At 46.1% G+C, this 18,033-nt stretch overlaps 4 protein-coding genes across 10 annotated transcripts; 2 read left to right on the forward strand and 2 right to left on the reverse strand.

The window, feature by feature from the left end:
- Positions 1-967: 967 nt before the first annotated feature.
- plekhb2 (pleckstrin homology domain containing, family B (evectins) member 2) lies at positions 968-7,356 on the reverse strand. 6 transcript variants are annotated; one of them, XM_049012547.1, is made up of 9 exons: positions 6,583-6,600; positions 4,688-4,781; positions 4,101-4,162; positions 3,676-3,828; positions 3,445-3,547; positions 3,253-3,292; positions 2,982-3,068; positions 2,759-2,861; positions 968-2,565 (listed from the first exon to the last, which is right to left on the reverse strand). In XM_049012547.1, the coding sequence occupies exons 3-9, from the start codon at positions 4,135-4,137 to the stop codon at positions 2,441-2,443; spliced, it is 648 nt and encodes a 215-aa protein (XP_048868504.1). In that variant the 5' UTR covers positions 4,138-4,162; positions 4,688-4,781; positions 6,583-6,600; the 3' UTR covers positions 968-2,440. The 6 variants fall into 6 exon arrangements, with proteins under 6 accessions (XP_048868504.1, XP_048868505.1, XP_048868502.1 ...); XM_049012548.1 differs by lacking the exon at positions 6,583-6,600 and adding an exon at positions 5,665-6,227 and having other exon boundaries at positions 4,688-4,723; XM_049012545.1 differs by lacking the exon at positions 6,583-6,600 and adding an exon at positions 5,665-6,227.
- Positions 6,356-11,718, forward strand: ing5a (inhibitor of growth family, member 5a). The gene is made up of 8 exons (XM_049012554.1): positions 6,356-6,497; positions 7,298-7,369; positions 7,684-7,850; positions 7,930-8,053; positions 8,689-8,785; positions 8,955-9,090; positions 9,264-9,325; positions 9,803-11,718. Exons 1-8 carry the CDS (start codon positions 6,461-6,463, stop codon positions 9,846-9,848), a joined length of 741 nt encoding a protein of 246 aa, XP_048868511.1. The 5' UTR covers positions 6,356-6,460; the 3' UTR covers positions 9,849-11,718.
- On the reverse strand, positions 11,713-13,942 carry cep19 (centrosomal protein 19). Its single transcript, XM_049012555.1, has 2 exons — positions 13,237-13,942; positions 11,713-13,088 (listed from the first exon to the last, which is right to left on the reverse strand). Exons 1-2 carry the CDS (start codon positions 13,364-13,366, stop codon positions 12,745-12,747), a joined length of 474 nt encoding a protein of 157 aa, XP_048868512.1. The 5' UTR covers positions 13,367-13,942; the 3' UTR covers positions 11,713-12,744.
- Positions 13,943-13,950: 8 nt separating this feature from the next.
- pigx (phosphatidylinositol glycan anchor biosynthesis, class X) lies at positions 13,951-17,741 on the forward strand. Of its 2 annotated transcripts, none has more exons than XM_049012552.1 (6): positions 13,951-14,089; positions 14,234-14,315; positions 14,500-14,635; positions 14,891-15,110; positions 16,604-16,704; positions 17,410-17,741. In XM_049012552.1, the coding sequence occupies exons 1-6, from the start codon at positions 14,026-14,028 to the stop codon at positions 17,548-17,550; spliced, it is 744 nt and encodes a 247-aa protein (XP_048868509.1). In that variant the 5' UTR covers positions 13,951-14,025; the 3' UTR covers positions 17,551-17,741. The 2 variants fall into 2 exon arrangements, with proteins under 2 accessions (XP_048868509.1, XP_048868510.1); XM_049012553.1 differs by having other exon boundaries at positions 14,066-14,151.
- The last annotated feature ends 292 nt before the right edge of the window (positions 17,742-18,033 follow it).

Genomic DNA, 18,033 nt, shown 5'->3' on the forward strand with positions numbered 1-18,033 from the left:
ATTACTGATCAACCGGTCTGCGGCACTTGAGAAGGGATTGCCCGCAAATTGTGCGCCGTTAAATTCAAAAAGCGGTAAATAGCACCACCTGGTGCCTATAGGGAATAACAGCGCCGCTCAGTCTCCAGCTGTTTATCTCTAACAGAATGGGCGAAATGTGCCGGATATTGAGCAAATGTCCACGGCGACGGACGACTCGATTAAAGGGGGGTGGAAACGTGAAGGCACCGGGAGAAATAAGCGACAAGAGGCACGAAGGAGGGATGCCGCTGGAGCCAAAGCCATTTGCAGCAGCTTCGGAATCAAACCCCTGAGAAAATTACCCTGCTGGATACAATTACCAGCTTTTATCGGCGTGACATGTACCCGCGTCAGACACTGGAGCCCATCTCTACACTTATTAAATCGATTCAATAACCTATCTATGGCGAATGAAGTCTGTATCCTCTGCTGTCAGAGCTGTTATGCCCATTTATTATTACTAAGTGCTGATAAACATTACAGTGAGCTTATTCCAGAACATTCTGACTAGAGTCTGAGTGTTCAGCTTTCCACTAGGAGGTTCATTGTACTGCTGATTGCCACCCCAGATCAAGATGAAAATTAAATATGGATTATTTTCTAAGATAACACAGTACAGCCACCCCCAAAAATAACTGCATCCTGACCACCGTCCCAATCTAAATTTTTCTGCACCCCGACACTAAATTTTCACTGTTCCTGACCCTGTGCTTGCTGTACCGCTATAATATGCAGTGGATGATTTCTAACAATATTACAGGTGTCTGACATATGGGACAGTTTGCACCCACTGTCAACCCTCCTTACCTTAGCAATAGAGATCAACCATTGAGTGGTTTCACCAGTCTACTTAGGACCATATCCCACTCAGTTGACTACAGCATCTGCTCTATTAATCACTGTTTACACAACCCGTCAGCAGAAAGGAAAACAGACAAGCAGGACATTATTTTCAAATTAATTTAATTTTAAAGTACAATATTAATCACCTTTAATTAATTTTCCCTAAGGCATTAGACTGTCAAATTAATTTCTACTGCACTGAACGGTAGAGCAAAGCATGGTAATCTTCACTTGAAATGCCAGATCAAGAATACATTATAAAAAAAATTTAAAAAAAGATAAAACTGGATATTTCTGGTCGTTGAGGGGTTCTGAGTATGGCCTGGGGGTGGGCAGGCTAATGCTCCTTTTTGAGGGGATATCATTTGGAGCATTATTGGAGTGCAATGGTAAGCATAGTCATTAGTTGGTTTCCTGTGAATGGTCTTTAAATCAAACTGGGCCTTTTTAAAAAAAGTCTTGAGGGGCTTCTAGGTGATTTTGGTTATCAAGATGACAGCTAAAACATTCAGGGGCGTGTTTTCATACTCTAAATGAGCACAGCACCACTCGCAAGGCTGTCTTTGGAAATCCTAGAGGCAAGCAAGTTTGTCTTCAGGGAGGCCTTTTCCAAACAGTGTCGGGCGTGCGGCAGTTTCGGTTAGCGCCAGAAGCGCGTTAAAAATGAAGCGGGGGGAGGGGGGCGGGCGTCGTGAGCCTGAGGCAGTGAACACGTGACTCCTGCCATGAACGCACAACCTTTCCTCCATACCACGGAAACCGGGCAACAGAACTCCGCACTTTGGGGACTGTGTCTGCACACAAACGAACGGCAAGTTCCCTTCACTGAAAAACAGGCAAATAAGTTACCAAAGGAAATTCAGGCTACATTCAATAAACAGAACACATACAGGCTTATCATACTGTGGAGTATAGGAATTCAGACCCGGAAGAGTAGCCAGATTTCATATTAGTGTGTCCTCTATAGACAAATCACACATACAACAGGTATTCCTTTAGAATAAGAAGAAAAAACAAAGGCATAGACATTAGCATTTTCACTCCTCTGACCTGCCCTGAATGTAACACCCGTTAATTAAAAGTGAATGAAAGGCTCCGCGTGTGTCGCCAGTCAAAAGAAGTTGGGAGTGAACACGACGCCAATCATTGGGAGGGTAACCAAATAAGGCGCGAAATCCAAAAAGGCATGAAACGTGGTGCCTATCCCCCTAAAACGCACGAGATACTACGCTCGGCTGGCGGTCACTTACACTATTACACTGAATCCAGCAACGAGAGCGAAAACACTGAGCAAAGCATCGCCTGGCCAGGGTCACCGGACCCGGGGGATGTCTGTTAATCTAGCAGACGGGACGGTCAGAAACGAGGCGCACGAGGACACGGGAGCAGCTCACTGACATCACAGGCACGTCTTCGAGGGAATCGGCGCTACGGGACTGGCGGGCTGCGTCGTTACTGCGTCACGCTGCAGCTACGGGACCGTGAAGTCAAAGGCAAGAGTTTGGGGGTGGAGCCTTTTCAGGGGGTGTGGCAGTGGGTGTGGCATGTCGGGAGGGCGGGGTTTAACTCAGTGAGCCTAGAACACAAACAGTGAGCCCAGTGCCATGCCAGTGGCAGCACCAGCGAGAATGCCCAGCGCCATGTCCCCCGCACTGTCCCGGCGTTCCTCCTGAACAATGATGTGGCGTTGAGGGTAGGCCCCTGAACGAAAAAAAATAAACAATTAAACTGTGTCAGTGTGGGCTCCTTATCGTACTTAACACACAGTGTTTCATGACTAAAAATGCACTGGCCCTTTTCATAGCCACAGAAGCTTTCACAGGAAGTGTCTGGGGCTTTGACTGGCAAGCGAACTGTCCAATGGCAAAGGAGAATTCGCTGCCTTGTCCGTTACCTTGGTACTGATAGGGGTAAGCCAATCCATAAGGCTGCCCATCAGCAGTGTATAGCACCTGTGCTCCAGGAGGAGGAGGGGCAGGTCCATAGGCTTGGTACACCTGTGGGGAGTTCATAATTAGCAGTACGCTTGCCTGAATTGTGTCAAACAAGGTCAGCCTGGTGTATTAAAATGTGATGCACTCACTAATGCTGAGATCTGAAACGATCACAGCCACTACCTGCGGGGGAGGTGCATACTCCGAGTACGGGGGAGGTGCAGAGGCCATGACCTCCTCAGCAAAGCCTGCCTGAGGAGAGGGGATCACCTGTAATGGACACGGAGAAGGACGTGAGACAGGCTAAGCAACAGCAGGGCCATAAGCCAAGCCAGTTACACGCTTGGTGCTGCCCTCATCCGGCACCCTTCTTTTAATGGCCACCAGGGGGCGACCCAGATCAGGACATGAACACAGAAACTGAGCTCAACAGGGCAGGTGTGCATTCACTCACCACGTTCACCCTGGCATCTTGGAGGGCCATTAACCACGCCCTGAAAGACAGAAGGCCTATGCCACCATGAACCCGCCAACATTTCATATTTCATACTTTATAAAGAACCCATTTTAGACTCTCAGATGAATTATTAGTATAGCTGTGGTAGCACGTCAAGAGCAGCACAATTTTAGTAAGCAATTAACTCACAGGGCATCGTCTGCGCTGTCTGCGCAGATGCTGATGGTCCTGCCGTCTCTGCACACGATCTGCAGTAGGGAGTCCTGGCCCTTTCCTTCAGGGGGACTGAGGTCTGTAGACGGACACAGGCGGCCATGAACTCGGGTGCGAGAATGACACTCTCACACATCACGCACGCGTTTCAGAAAGTCCTCCCCCATCATTAGAGAAAAGCAGGTGACGGGTTACAGGCTTACGGACCCCGACACATAGCGCTGGACCGGATGTTGATGCAGTCCACCCTCATGTGGACCTCATCCTCCATGTCCCGCCGGTGCTGGTCATTGTAAAAAACCAGACGGCCGTCGGACCACAGATCAAACCAGTTCCGTTTCCAGCGGCGCAGGATGGTACCTATAATAGAAGAATCCCAAAGTAAAAAGATTATATTTAAAGAAACAATAGGCCTCCTTCTCCTTCTCTATAGATACACGCACACACACACACACACATATATATATATATATATATATATATATATATTTTTTTTTTTTAAGTATTGTAAAAGTGCCCTTCACCAGATTGGCAGTGGCCAGTTTTAGCAATTGATTTTCCACGCTACGGGATGCTATTAATCACAGCATGGACATACACTGCACCACCCGTGCCCCACCATTAGCACTCACTCTGTCTCTGAAGCCATCCACTTTTCACATAAGCCATCGTCGGAAAAAAATAAGGAAGTTCCCTGCAAAGGCAGAAAATAAAACAAGTAAATAATTAAATACGTAGGATGTCAGCACTCCAGACAACTGGGGAGGTAAGAGAGCGAGTTAGTAACCCACTTGAGACAACCACAAACCTAAAAAAAGCATATCACAAGCAAAATGTAGTAACTAAACATATCTAGTATCCACCAATGAAGTTATACTGCTGTTAAGAGAATTAAGGTACAAACACTATTCCTTAAATTAAGCAGGAAAAAAATCCCATTTACGCATTGCTGTACAAAAGAGTCGGTCAGGTTCACATTACAGCTGTTGATAATCGTTAATCGTTTAATGAAGACTGCCGCGAGCTTATTTGGGGAAAGACTATAAATTTATACGGCAGGCTCGGTGCGCCAATGTCCGCGCCGCTCCCATGACGGTACAGCGACCATGGCCTTATCTGCAGCGCCACCAAATAGCAAAATATCCTACATAGTCTACAGATACGATGGAAGCGAAAAACGGCGACTTTACATTAACTGGAGGAGCAGAGACGCCAGTACCTGTGGATAAGCGACGGCTCCGCTTCAGCTTTTCTGCTAGGGGCAGATGGGACTCGTTGAAAATGACATCAACATCAGCTGGCCTTGCCTCCCACTGCATGATGGGAATCGTAGTTTTGTAGCATGAACTAATCCGTTTAAATTCCCCGGGACTTTGCGACGAATCGTTTGCTGTCGCAGCGCCTGACGTTATATGCCCCGATTAGGATACTTAATCGGCTAATGTTTTGTGTTTTGTTTTTTTGCATTAAATGGTTACGGCAAGCACATAGAAGAAAGCTTGGAGGGATCGCATATCCCATAATTCATTATTAAACACGAGTTCGGGTTAGTGATCGTGGGTGATCAAATATTTCTGCTGGTAGCTGAGGGTTAACAGCTTTGTAAAGTCATTTTCTTTTGATTATTCGGGCGGAAGTAACTTAAAACTACATGAAGGACCGTATTTCATAGAAAAATGCTTGGTCATGGGACCAAAAATACAAAACAAACAACAGTACGACTTCAACATTACCATAAACCTTTATCGGGTTTCCCAAATATTTACTCTGCATTTCCGTGTACGCCCTGAAGGATTTCAACAGAAAGTCTTCGTCTCCTTTGCCTACTAACCACGGGTTTGGGTTACCTGAATAAAATGAACTTTCTTAATGACAGGAGCCTGCATTGGCAAATTTACGCAACCAGAGGCATCACGTCAATTTATTAAAGATATTCATTTAATTCGTCTAAATTTATTTTTTCGCACTGCACTTCCGAACTTCTGCCCTGACACAAACACTGCTCGGTAGTTGCTTGTTGTGGCTTTTAATTCCTTCCTGTTCATACAGTGTTTGCAAGGAGCTAGTTTAAGGTTTATTATGATGGCTACTCTTCTACCGCTTTGCACGTAAACAACCTCCTGGCATGGTGCAAGCTAACGGCAGCCAGCACCTTTCTAACTTTAAAAGCTTCATTTCAGAGCTATAGTGCCTTACCTTCGTTTCCCCTCCTTCCCAATTCTAGCACAATCCTCGTCGATTCCGTCTATATTACTGTATGGGGTTGGTCTGGGATGATGTCCCCCAGCTTTAATCCCGAGTATTCGGGCGTGAACCGACTTACTTTCCCCGTTTCAGACGTGCAATTATATAATTATATACAAGCACTGTTACTTCCAATCGTTGTCTTGTAAATGGGTATCAGGGTGGATGAGGTTTTTTAGTAGTAGTTCTAGTTTTTTATATATAGGCAATTAATACAATACTCGTTTTACATACATAAAAAAAAATTTAACGACTGATTTTGTCAGTTAAAACCGTCAATGCTCATCCATTAATGCTCTGCTTCTTGAACCGTAGGTAAATTCTTTGCCAGCGTTTTTGGCGCAACGTTATAGATGCTCATTTCGATTTTTATAATAGTAGGACCCAAATATATTAGAATGGTTGAAGAATTAACGGGTTCACTGCACCATTATTTTTTTTGTTCTCCATAAACCAACACCGTATGTACAGCAACATCCATACCATGCTGCTACTGGCTTTCATACACATATTATACATACGTGGTCTTCTAGCTGTATCAGTACCACAGTATATCGACAGTCGTATAGTAACAGCGAGGACCAAGCCCACTTTTCTGTCCAATCAGCGCCGCGGCTACTGTTTTCTGACATTTTCAGCCAACGGGAGCGAAGGAAGTTATGAATAATTAATTAAGGCATAAGCCGCTGGAGGACTTGACGCGGGCTATATTGAAAAAAACACATGTTTATACTTCTGGAAAGTAAAGATGGCGACGGCAATTTACTTGGAACATTACCTTGACAGTAAGTAACACGATCCGGACACATTTTCTAGGAAGCTGATGTTAAATTTAGTGTACCTGCCTAGGTGCCGTGGATAAGTTTTTACCTTTTTTGCCTGACTCGCAAAGTAAGGAAACGGGAGATTGAGCACCACGCTTAAGCTCCCAGCTTTGGGGAAACGCTGATCAGCTCCGTGCGTTTAACGTGTGAACTCCTAACCTTTTAATTTGCGCAGATGGGCAGGGGACGGTGCGCAGAGGCACCGGAGGCGCGCCTTGATCAGCTGCTAGGTGTATCGGATTTACGCGTACTAACAGGAAGCCCCGCAGTCCTCCGACTATATGGCGGACATGGAGTTTTCTACCCTCTAACGTGAGACTAAAATGTAAATTGGCAAAGTGGCAGAGGGACATAGTGCACGATGCCTTAAATACCCGAACATGTGCATAATAGCGGCTGGTAATAAGCCAGGCGGGTAAAAGAGGTTTATTGCCAGCCAGACGCTTAGTAAGCGGGCGGGATGTTTGATTTTTAAGTGCGTCACACGCACACATGGCACCCCCGCTGCCTGTCACAACGGGGAAACGCAATGTCCGCAGTCCGCCTGCGCACTGGCCTTATTCATTTAGACCATTTACCGTAATTATCACTGTCCCGATGACATATTTTAATCACCGTAGGCGGACTGACCTGTTGCACATGAAAAAACTCGTTTGACAGAGGACGCGTAAAATAGCTGTCATCGAAACAGGACGGTGCCCGGGGTTCAAACCTCTTGGCATCTGGGGATTTCCATCCGAGCGGATCTGCTTGCGTTTCAGGCATCGAGAATCTTCCATGTGAGCTGCAGAGGAACTTCACCCTTATGCGGGAGCTGGACAGCAGGACTGAAGGTAAACAAGCTGTAGAAACGTCACCAAACATTAATGTCATCTTTTGAGCTGCAGTGATTCCCACGCAGGGGCCAATTAACGCACAGGCTATCCTAAGGTATAGCCTCGGGCTCCTGCAAGCATCATGGCCTCTCTCTTCACAAAAATGAAGCATTTGCTTACATTTGCAGCCCCTGAGTGTCCATCAGGCCCCCAGATAAATTAATCTGCCCCAGTTTCCACCCACCCAACAAATGGGGCAACTTTGCCACCCAAGAAAATTCTATGTGACTTTTTTTTTTCCATCATAACCGTGCGTTTGCCGTGTGTCACAGAGAAGAAGAATGAGATCGACAAGCTGGCTACGGAGTACATCGCGAACGTGAGGAAGCTGACCTCAGAGCAGCGCGTGGAGCACCTGCAGAAGATCGAGACAGCGTACAGGAAGTGCAAAGAGTACAGCGACGATAAGGTGCAGCTGGCCATGCAGACCTACGAGATGGTCAGTGCTGTGTGTCTCAGAGAGGGGGGCGTGGGGGTGCTCTCTGCGCTGGTTAATCTTTAGCCCTCCCCCCCCCCAGGTGGACAAGCACATCCGGAGGCTGGATGCTGACCTCGCCCGCTTTGAGAATGAACTGAAGGAGAAGTTGGAAATCAGCAGCTATGACGGATTGGAGAGGAGGAGTCTGAAGAGCAGCAACAAGAGTAAGGGGGGACGGTACTGCGCGCCGCTGGGGGAGAAGCAGCTCCCCCCCCCCCCCCCCCCGATAGGTCATCAGCCCACTCTAACTAGGGGGAGCCTGCACTTTGGATCAGCCCTTAATAGCATTAGTCAGGGATGGGGGACCCGATCCACAGAGGGCCGGTGTGGGTGCGGCTTTTTGGGAGGGACTCTCTATCAGCCAGTAATAAAGCTGAGTGATTCTCAACTGCAGTCCTGGGGACCCACCGTTATTGGCTGATTGAGAGGTCATCCCAAAAAGCCACACCCACACCGGCCCTCTATGAATCAGGTTCGCCACCCCTGGCTTTAGTGATGCTGTCATCCAAATTATTGACCAGTCAGTCACTAATTGCAAGGCTAGCCAAAATCCAGCAGGCACTGTGACCCTGTGTGGCAGAAGCAGTCCCTCATACACAGTCATGATTAAGGTTAGCAGTCACCTTCGTGATCATTCGTGATCATCCACTGGCAGCCATATGACGGTACCATACACTAAAAACGAGTGGCCGCTTTTTGCTGTACCAAAGTCGAGGCAGCCTCACTCCAGTAGCAGTGGCGCATCGACGTGTCCCCCTGTCCTCCTGACACGCCTCATACACCCCATTTCTGTCCCCAGAAGGAAACAGGAACCTCAAGGACAAGAAGGGCCCCAGGGGGCGCAGCAGGAAAGGCTCCGACGACGATTCGCCGAGGAAGAAGAAACTGAAGCAGAGGTAGGCGGGGCTAAGAGGTGCCTGGAACCCGGAGTCTGGCCACTCTGCTCCTACTATCCGTGCCCACGTTCCGACACCAGTTCCGAAACTCCAGAGCGCCGTACCTTGTATCCACATGGGTAGGGAGTGTTAAACATGGATGTGTACGTTCTGTGTCCCCCCCACCCAGCACGGAGATCAATGATTCGCTGCTGGCCGTGCACCCCTCTGATGTGCTGGACATGCCCGTGGACCCCAATGAGCCGACATACTGCCTGTGTCACCAGGTGTCCTACGGCGAGATGATTGGCTGTGACAATCCCGACGTACGTGTCGTGCATCGGGGTCTTTGGCTGGCCCAGTGGGTGGCACTGTGGGCTCGATTCCTGTCCCCCGGCTCTGTGTGTGTGTGGGGGGGGGGTCTTCATGAACACGCAGGGCTCATTCATTATGAATGAATCGTTTAATTGCTCCCTTCTCTGTCTCTTCCCTTGAACAGTGTCCGATCGAATGGTTTCACTTCGCTTGTGTCGATCTTACCACTAAACCGAAAGGGAAATGGTAAGTATTTTTTTTAACTATGCTGGAACAAGATTGCAGTGGTTAGCACTCTTGCCTCACATCTCTGGGACCCGAGTTCGAGTCTCCGCCTGGGTCACATGTGTGCGGAGTTTGCATGTTCTCCCCATGTCGTCGTGGGGTTTCCTCCGGGTACTCCGGTTTCCCCCCACAGTCCAAAAATATGCGGAGGCTAATTGGAGTTGCTAAATTGCCCGTAGGAATGCATGCGTGAGTGAATGGTGTGTGAGTGTGCCCTGTGATGGGCTGGCCCCCCATCCTGGGTTGTTCCCTGCCTCGTGCCCATTGCTTCTGGGATGGGTTCCGGACCCCCCGCGACCCAGTAGGATAAGCAGTTTGGAAAATGGATGGATGGTTAGAACAGGATTATGAAGTTTACTGAATGTCTAAGAAGTGTTACTGGTGTTTGGTGTCCGTCACCCACATTTAAGAGGTTAATGGTTTGCGTTTTCATTTCAGGTTTTGTCCCCGCTGTACCCAGGACAGGAAGAAAAATAAGATGTAAATTTGTTTCTTTAAATATATATTTTGTGTATCGGTAACATAGTGTAATATATTCAGTCCCTTTTTAAATTGCCCATGATTTCCTACTTTTGGTCAAAGGCAAAAGCTTTTATTTTTAAATTTGCTCCTTTTGAAATACTTGAAATAAGTGGCAATCCTTGTATACCGTCGTATGGCTCCGCAGACAGTTTTTGATGAAGGTTTTGGCACCCCTGGGCACCAGCACTGTCGTTCCTGCGGACTCGAGCCAGGAGCGTCCCCTCCAGTTTTAACGTTTATAGCTACCTCGTGGGCCAAGCTTGCGCACGGTTCCTGTGACTCTGAGCCCTGCCTGAGATCCCAGAATGGCATTTGTCGCATTCAGCACGAACCAAAACAAAAAAAAAAAAGCTATCGATTTGGCTACTCCGTCCGAGGGGGGGGACACTACCTGCCTGACTGAGTCCTTTGGATTTACGTTGCTGCGTCCATCTAACTGCCTGTACCATCCCTTCATGGTGTCTCCCAGCCATAGCCTTTCACTTTCACTTTGTCCTCGTGTTGTTTTTAGTCGTTTTTTTAATACTCTGATCTGCTCCAATGAAACGTTAGTAAAGCTGCCATTTGAAGAAAATTAGCTACATGCTAATTGGCTAACAGCTAAGCTATGCCGGTAACCAAAAATCATCTCAAAAAGAGATGCATTGTTAGTGTGAACATTCAGAACAGTTTTTTTACAAAGGTTTTTGTTTGTTTTTACCCAGGAATGTGTCATCTATGTAGTCATCTGCCTCCTTTGTTTTATTGTTATTTTGTAATTTTATGTGAAAAAAATTGCTATCACCCAGCTCATTGTATGTGACACACTGATCAGTCTGCAGGCCACAGCTTGGACACCTAACCGTCCTGCTCCAGTATGCAGTACCTGTTAGGTACCAGAGGGGGCAGCCCGTAATGATGTACTATGAAAACATACTTCGTACTGGAGCCCCACAATGCACTGGGTGTCTCAACCGCAAAATGTGTATGAGAGGTACAATTACCTACAAACCGCTCTTTTGACAAATTCCTCTACAGCGTTTCTGTTCCCTCAGTTGAGTCGGTCTTACTGTGTAATGTGGGTCCCATACGATACACCCACATAAACAACACTTTGACTCAACCCGGTCAATAACCCAGTCAGTTTCAAATCCCAGTAACCACCCACGTTCCACCCATTTTGGAAGTTTGTTCAGGAAACTCCGATGCATCTCCATTGTGGTTGTAAGGTTATTTTTATATAACTGTGAAAATAAAACAATCTCGATATTGTCTTGTAACTTTAAGGGAACCTGTTATGTTCTGTGTTGGCCACTAAGTGTTCGTACTTTGTAACTTGAATGTTTCATATCAGCAACCAAATAAACATTTACCAGTATTTACCGCACATTATCGTTAATTATCTCGTGTCGTGAACGTTCATGCTAGTGGGAGTCCTGGTCGATGGCATTGGGACTTTAATGGGGTTTATTTTGTAATTACTGCCACCTGTCTAACATGCATGTACTAGGATATTATTTTAACTATTGTGATTTTAATGTATCCTTAATTTTGCACTTTTTGCAGATTTAGTAGTCTGGAATGTTTAGAAGAGTCATTAGAAACCTTGTAATTCTAGAATTATCAAAAATGTTAAGTATATTGTAATGCTGTTCCCAATATATAACTGATGTGTGTAGAGTATGTTATGTTCAAAAACATGACTGTAAATGACTAGGATGATTAGAAATTAACTATATTGTCTGTTTCCTTTGTAAAACCAAAATCTCAATTCTTTTCTATTTCAAAGGATTTTATATATCTATATATTTTTTTGACCATGAATGTTACCAATAAAAGTGCGGTCCTCTGTAGCAGCGGTTTCTTTATCAAACAGCTTGGGGGTCTCACCTGTTACACTGTTTTAAAAACACAGGGTCTCACTGCTCTCTCTGACCTCATCAGTCATTCACTTGGGGATCTATCCATCATTTACATATATATTATTTGAATTGCAGCCCATAAGTTTTAAACATAAAATGACAATGCTAGAACTTTCCAGAACACATTTGGGGGTTGCATACTGTGCGAATAACTCATTTATCTGATACATGTCACAAAATCACTCCCATCAGCTAAACATTATAATAATCGTAGTAACACAATGATGTAACACATGGTGTATGGAACCCAAGTACATTTATATCTGGACGCTGTTCATTTTCTGATAACTTCTCAATACTGTAAGAAAAAAAAGCTTCATTTCATAAACAGCCATTAATCACAAGAGGGTCAGAGCTGGACTTGAGATCACTCATTTCTCAGAATAACTGTGCTGGCCACCGTGTGCTGACTGAGTGTAGTATCTGTAATTCACAGTTCAACATCCACAGCTTCAAGGCAATACGGCCTGTGTGCGTTCCTGCTTTGAGAGCACCACTGTTTTGGGTCCCTGGAGTCAGAATTATTATTAGTTGATGAAAAACAGGTGCCTATTGTTCATTTCAGTAGGGAGGAGTTTTTAAATGGTCCCTGGAGGTCTCACGACCTCAGGAGACTGGAAGAAGCAGAGTAGACTGACGTCTAACATTTGTCTTCCTGTACCCAAATGCTCCCTCTTCCTGTCCCTGTAGCTCCACCCACTGTCCCAGTTGGAGTATCACAAGGAAGCATTTGGAACTATTTTTGCACACATTTAACCAAAATAACTGAACAAATGCGTCTATATACATGGGAGCATGTTCAATGTGTAGGAGAGAGTTTGATTTTGGGGTACATAAGTTAAAATTGAAAGAGAAAAGGCTATTTATTGGGCAGATGAAAGAAACCAAATTTAATACTGGTGGGTACACGCCCCCTATTCCAAAGCCTCCGAATGTTACTGTCGTGTAGTGGGGGGGCTAGAAGCCATCATCGGACTCATCCTCGTCCCAGCTGCATGGCTCACGGGCGTCCGATTCGGGAAACTCCACTTCCAAGTCGTAGATAAAATCCGGGTCTTCCTCCCTCCTCCGGTTCTGCTCGAAGAGCTCGTCCATCTGCGCCTTCCTGCGAGCCAGCTCCTCGTCCTCCAGCTTGTTTAGGTCCTCGTCACCAGGGTCCGGCCGGGGGTCGAGCATGGGGCGGCCCAGGAGGTGGTCCCGCAGCACAGTGTGGAGCCTCTCCAGCTGCTCCTGGGACACGCCCTCCAGGTAGGGGCTGTGCCGCAAGCTGTTCTTCAGCCGTTCTGCTGCCCTGCTGCAGTCTGCTCTCGAGCAGGGAAGGAAGAGAGTTATTGGAGTGGTAGTATGAAATAAAATAGGCTTGACGCACCACAAGAGAATGAAGTTAAAAACAGAATCCAGTTAGCATTCCCTAGAATCATGCGGTCAAATCCTCTCACGTTTCCTGACCTGAGAATTTCGAAAAGTTCCTCACTGGCATGATCCTCTGACGCATTTTGCCGGTGTCGGCGTCTTCGTAGATCAGAACGATCGCCGGGGGGCTGAACTTCACTCCGCACCGTTTAGCTACGTATGACATCTTCGGAGAGGATCCTCTACCGATCAAAGACCCGAGGGCTGATGTAGGGACGGCTCGTCTGGACACAGCCTTCAGTTTGATCAGCCCTACCCTAGGCAGCACATTTAAGTTTCACTTTGCTTTAGCATTTAAACGCTTCATTCCAGGTCAATAACTCTGCCCAGTGCATCCAGGAACGTATTAGGAAATTGAAGTTAGCTTATGGCTAAAGCCTAAAGGTAACCATATAGCACATAAACAGTCGACGCTGCACACACAGGCTTACGAAATTAATATTACGCGCAATAAAAAACGCAACAAGATGAGCTAATTAGATCTTATATCGCTCAGTTTCTGTATTCAGTTCAATATCCCACATTTTCCTATCTCGATGCACGGCGTCCGCCTGCCCGCGTTGCCATCACTACCATTAGGGCGACTACAACATGCCTGTTCAGTTCGGAAATTTACTAACATAACAACCAACGACTTTGAATGTATGTAGACTGTTTTTCTCCAGATACATTTAATTATACACAAAATATAGTATTTTCTTATTTTTTTCTATTAAATTTGGCATTTAAAAAAAGCAATCTCATTAGCCACCTATGGACTGCACGACTTGACAGCTTGGTTCATCTTGTTTTTGGGCAATGCAGAAGTGAAAAAGAGGAAGTAAAATGAAGGTGGCTTTTTACTGCGTTTTATACTTGACTTATGAGATTGTTGAAGCTAACATTTCGGGTAAATGAATGCGGGGATGCGGTGGATTGGAAATGTCGTGTATTCGTTTTACGGGCGCACCGGTAGTGAATTACGTTACATTTGTTTTATCAGTTGATAACCAACTGCTTATGTCCATTCCCGTTAATTATTTTATGCACGTAGGTGAAGATAATTGTGGTTTCTCTGAAGCATGGCTGGAGCAGCTGACTATAAGAAGGGAAATACAGAAATCGGGATTTCACAGGTATACACGGACGTCCAGCTTACTACATCTTTCTTACCCACTTTTACATAATTTGTTCTTGTAATACAAAATGACACCAGTGAAAGTCACCGAAATACCACTGATTACTGTGGATTGTAGTATTTATTAGATTGAAGATGTATGAACATTTATCTGGCTATTTATACACCCCGGTTTTGTTTAGGGAGTTAGTAACCGAAGTGCTTTGTAGCACTGAGATATCCAGTGACCTCCGGGTTTTGCTGGTACAACGCCTGCCCAGCGGGGTCTACATAGACCGATACCAGTTAGTATCACAGCGATCGGAGGCAGCGTTACAGGTACGGCGGTCTTCGGGGAAGGTGTTTCCGACGTTGCACTCTTTTTCATTCCTGCCCATATTAAATTACGTCATGCAATTCTGGTTTTATCGTGTATGTGTCTGACATAGAGTGTAATTTGCCTGTAGGTTCAGATCTTTTAAAATCATATAATCACCTTGGGTTGTAATGATCGGAAATAAGAGTTTATAATTTTTTGTATTTCCTTTGTGCGTTTGCTTTAATGATCGTTGCTGGCCCTCCTTTTCCCCCCAGGTGCTGCTGGACACTGAGCTTGACCTGGAAGCCCCCGCCTACTCATCCGCAGATTTCACCACCTTCCTCTTCCCCTCTTGGGACCTTGATGGAGGAGGGGTCCTTCGTCTCCTAGCAATGGTGCAGATCCACGCGCGGTACCAGCGGCCATCCAGCTCAGGGGAGCGGTGGCAGCGGGTCGACATTGAGGCTCCGCGCCTGTTACTCCGTGCTGATTCATGTGAGTTTGTTTTCTTATACATCACCCAGAAATCATACAAAATGCGTGATGTGGGACAAACACATCAGAGAAATCAGGACTTGAAATTATCAGAATTTAACTTTCTGTGGTTTTTTTGGCAGGTTACAAAATTTAAAACAGTCTATAGAGAGACTATATATGTGGAGATACATGATATGTTGATAAAAGGGCCCTATTATGCTTTTCTGATTTTCCTCTTTCCTTTAATGTGTTATGTGCTGTAGTTTTATGTGCATGTAAACAGCCTACAATGTGTTAAGGCCCAAAGGACACGCCAAAAGGAGTATCTGTCACCACAGAAACCACTCTTCTCTCATCTGCCTAAAATACCTCGTAGGAATTCCAACCCTTAATTCTATGAAATGATGAGGTCACCTCGTAACACAATCCTCATTGGCTGTCTGCCTGCAAGGATCTGTCTGCAGGCTTTGAATTAAGGAACATGTTTGGCAACCTGACCAATCAGAACACCATCCATCCATCCATTTTCCAAACCGCTTATCCTACTGGGTCGCGGGGGGTCCGGAGCCTATCCCGGAAGCTATGGGCACGAGGCAGGGAACAACCCAGGATGGGGGGCCAGCCCATCGCAGGGCACACTCACACACCATTCACACACACAGGCACTCCTACGGGCAATTTAGCAACTCCAATTAGCCTCCGTTTTTGGACTGTAGGGGGAAACCGGAGTACCCGGAAGAAACCTCACGACAACATGGGGAGAACATGCAAACTCAATCAGAACACACTGGGCTTACTAGGGGTGAGGCTTAGGGGTGAGTTGATGAGAGTATCCAGAAACAGCCAGATGCAACACGCGAAAGCTCCAAGATATCTGACAAAATATGGTACTATATTTATACGTGCAACATGATAGAATGAAAATCGTTGAGTATTTCATAAATCAGAGGGCCATTTGTTATTGTGCCAAAAACGTCTCCAAATAAGGACATTAATGATTTAATGATGAACTGGAGGGCCAGTAATGGGGTGGGGTGGGGGGGGGGGGCACAGATCTTTCAAGGAATAACAGACTCTGCTTTCCTTTGCTGTTCAAACGGAGGGAAGTCTGCTACCCTCTACTGGAAAACCTCCAACAAATAGAGGATGGATGATGAACTCTGTTATTCTGTGAGATTGCACTTTTCTTTGTATGTTTTTTTCAACACTGAAAGTCGCACACTGATGATGAAAGCGTGCTCAGGTTTGGGACGTTAAGTACAATGTAAGCGCAGACCAGTGGGGGAATGAGGAGGGGGGACAATTGGGTGTGCCCTTATTCCCCCCCACACCAGCATGATTGTCCCTCCTCCCCACTGGTCTGCACTCACATTGCACTTAACTTTAATGTTGCCAGCCATTAAATGACTTCAGTCCTCTGGCAGACACAGAGAGCATTGCTGCCACTTGTTCAGACCTTGACCCTTATGCCCGGTACTCTGCCTGATGGGTCCTGTTTCTTGTCTCTGTAGGTAAGCAGCCACCCCTGCTTCCCCCATACCGGCTGGTGGAGTCCCCCTGTACAGCCCACAACCTCAGCATGTGCACTTGGCTGGAGGTGCCCCCCCGGCAGGTACGGCACCCGGCTGCATGCTTCAGCTTGCGTTCATGTACATGGGCCTGCTGGCTCCAGTCCCTTTACCGTAGGTTTTAGAAGAAGATATTCTAGATTGTCATTCTAGATTCTTGGAGTTTTCTGAAACTCTATAGATATAAAATATCTGCGCTGTATGTGTTCATTACACAAGACGGTAATGTTTTATATTCTTATTGTTCTTGGTCTATATAGACCTATTCTGAAGAAGAAAATGCAGTAAAGTCTGACTTGATGAATTCAATATGGTTTGAATAAGGCACAGTGGCAGTTTCCTCTGGGTACTCTGGTTTCCCCCCACAGTCCAAAGACATGCTGAGGCTGATTGGAGTTATTGTGTGTGCCATTGTATGTGGGTGAGTGTATGGTGTGTGAGTGTGCCCTGTGATGGGTCGGCACTCCATCCTGGGTTGTTCCCTGCCTTGCACCTGTGGTCTCTGGCATAGGCTCCGGACTCCCTCGACCCTGAATAGGACAAGCTCTTTCAGAAAAAGGATGGATGGATGGTTGTAATATGGGTGTGGTCGTGTTGGACCATGGTATAGGCCTACTTTTTAAGCAGGCAGATTATGTCTATATAGAATACAGATTAAATCTCTATTCAAAACACAGGGTTTCCGGTAATTACTGATTAACATCGCGGTGGCTGATGCAGGTTTCTGCAAATGCTCTGTCTCTCTGCAGGTCCAGAAGACGCTGAGTCTGCACGTCCCCGTGGGCGATCACTCCCTGGTGGTGCCTGTGTGCACGGGAACGCTGCTGGCGACGCTGCTCTGCTTTGGCGCGGTGGCCAGTGCTGTGTGTAAGCACGGCCTCAGACGCTAGTATATAATAAATACTCCGACTCCGTATTGCGTCACCTCTAGGGGGGTTTCTCAGTGGTAATGTGACTGTGAATAGCGGCTGTGTGACCGTTAACCGACTGTGAATGTTTAAGCACTGCAAGCTGATTTACTGCACTGAAACATTTTGTATTTATATTACTTAGCTGCAATAAACCAAGCGTTTTATACGAACGCAGTGGCTCTTGTATTCTCTAAGTGTAATGATGCAGACCGTTATAGCTGAATCTACCGAATCCAATCTATGAATCACCTAATAGTACAAAGTTATTAATTTTATTCTTGCACGTGTTGAACGTCCGCATAAAACATTACTAACAATCACAGGGATTAATTTAAAACGTAAATGAAACTGGCAAAAAAAAATTCAGCAGCTTGCTTGAAACATTGACAGACCAAGATGAGACGCACTGACATTTGTGTCAAGATATTTTTCCATGTCGGACAAAAGGACTACGATTCCCAG

The sequence above is a fragment of the Brienomyrus brachyistius genome, chromosome 4 (assembly GCF_023856365.1).
Source record: "Brienomyrus brachyistius isolate T26 chromosome 4, BBRACH_0.4, whole genome shotgun sequence".
NCBI lineage: Eukaryota > Metazoa > Chordata > Actinopteri > Osteoglossiformes > Mormyridae > Brienomyrus > Brienomyrus brachyistius.

Excerpts from the sequence above, each read along its gene's own strand:
- ing5a (XM_049012554.1), top strand. The coding sequence starts at position 6,461 with ATGGCGACGGCAATTTACTTGGAACATTACCTTGACA. Across the intron at positions 7,851-7,929 it reads CCATGCAGACCTACGAGATG|GTGGACAAGCACATCCGGAG; the intron begins GTCAGTGCTGTG and ends CCCCCCCCCCAG. Across the intron at positions 8,054-8,688 it reads TCTGAAGAGCAGCAACAAGA|AAGGAAACAGGAACCTCAAG; the intron begins GTAAGGGGGGAC and ends TTCTGTCCCCAG.
- plekhb2 (XM_049012544.1), bottom strand. The coding sequence starts at position 7,301 with ATGCCTGAAACGCAAGCAGATCCGCTCGGATGGAAATCCCCAGATGCC. Across the intron at positions 3,069-3,252 it reads AAGATGCCAGGGTGAACGTG|GTGATCCCCTCTCCTCAGGC; the intron begins GTGAGTGAATGC and ends TGTCCATTACAG. Across the intron at positions 2,566-2,758 it reads TTACCCCTATCAGTACCAAG|GGGCCTACCCTCAACGCCAC; the intron begins GTAACGGACAAG and ends TTTTTCGTTCAG.
- cep19 (XM_049012555.1), bottom strand. The coding sequence starts at position 13,366 with ATGTCATACGTAGCTAAACGGTGCGGAGTGAAGTTCAGCCCCCCGGCG. Across the intron at positions 13,089-13,236 it reads GAACTTTTCGAAATTCTCAG|ACTGCAGCAGGGCAGCAGAA; the intron begins GTCAGGAAACGT and ends GCTCGAGAGCAG.
- pigx (XM_049012552.1), top strand. The coding sequence starts at position 14,026 with ATGAAGGTGGCTTTTTACTGCGTTTTATACTTGACTTATGAGATTGTT. Across the intron at positions 14,316-14,499 it reads CAGAAATCGGGATTTCACAG|GGAGTTAGTAACCGAAGTGC; the intron begins GTATACACGGAC and ends GGTTTTGTTTAG. Across the intron at positions 14,636-14,890 it reads GATCGGAGGCAGCGTTACAG|GTGCTGCTGGACACTGAGCT; the intron begins GTACGGCGGTCT and ends TTTTCCCCCCAG.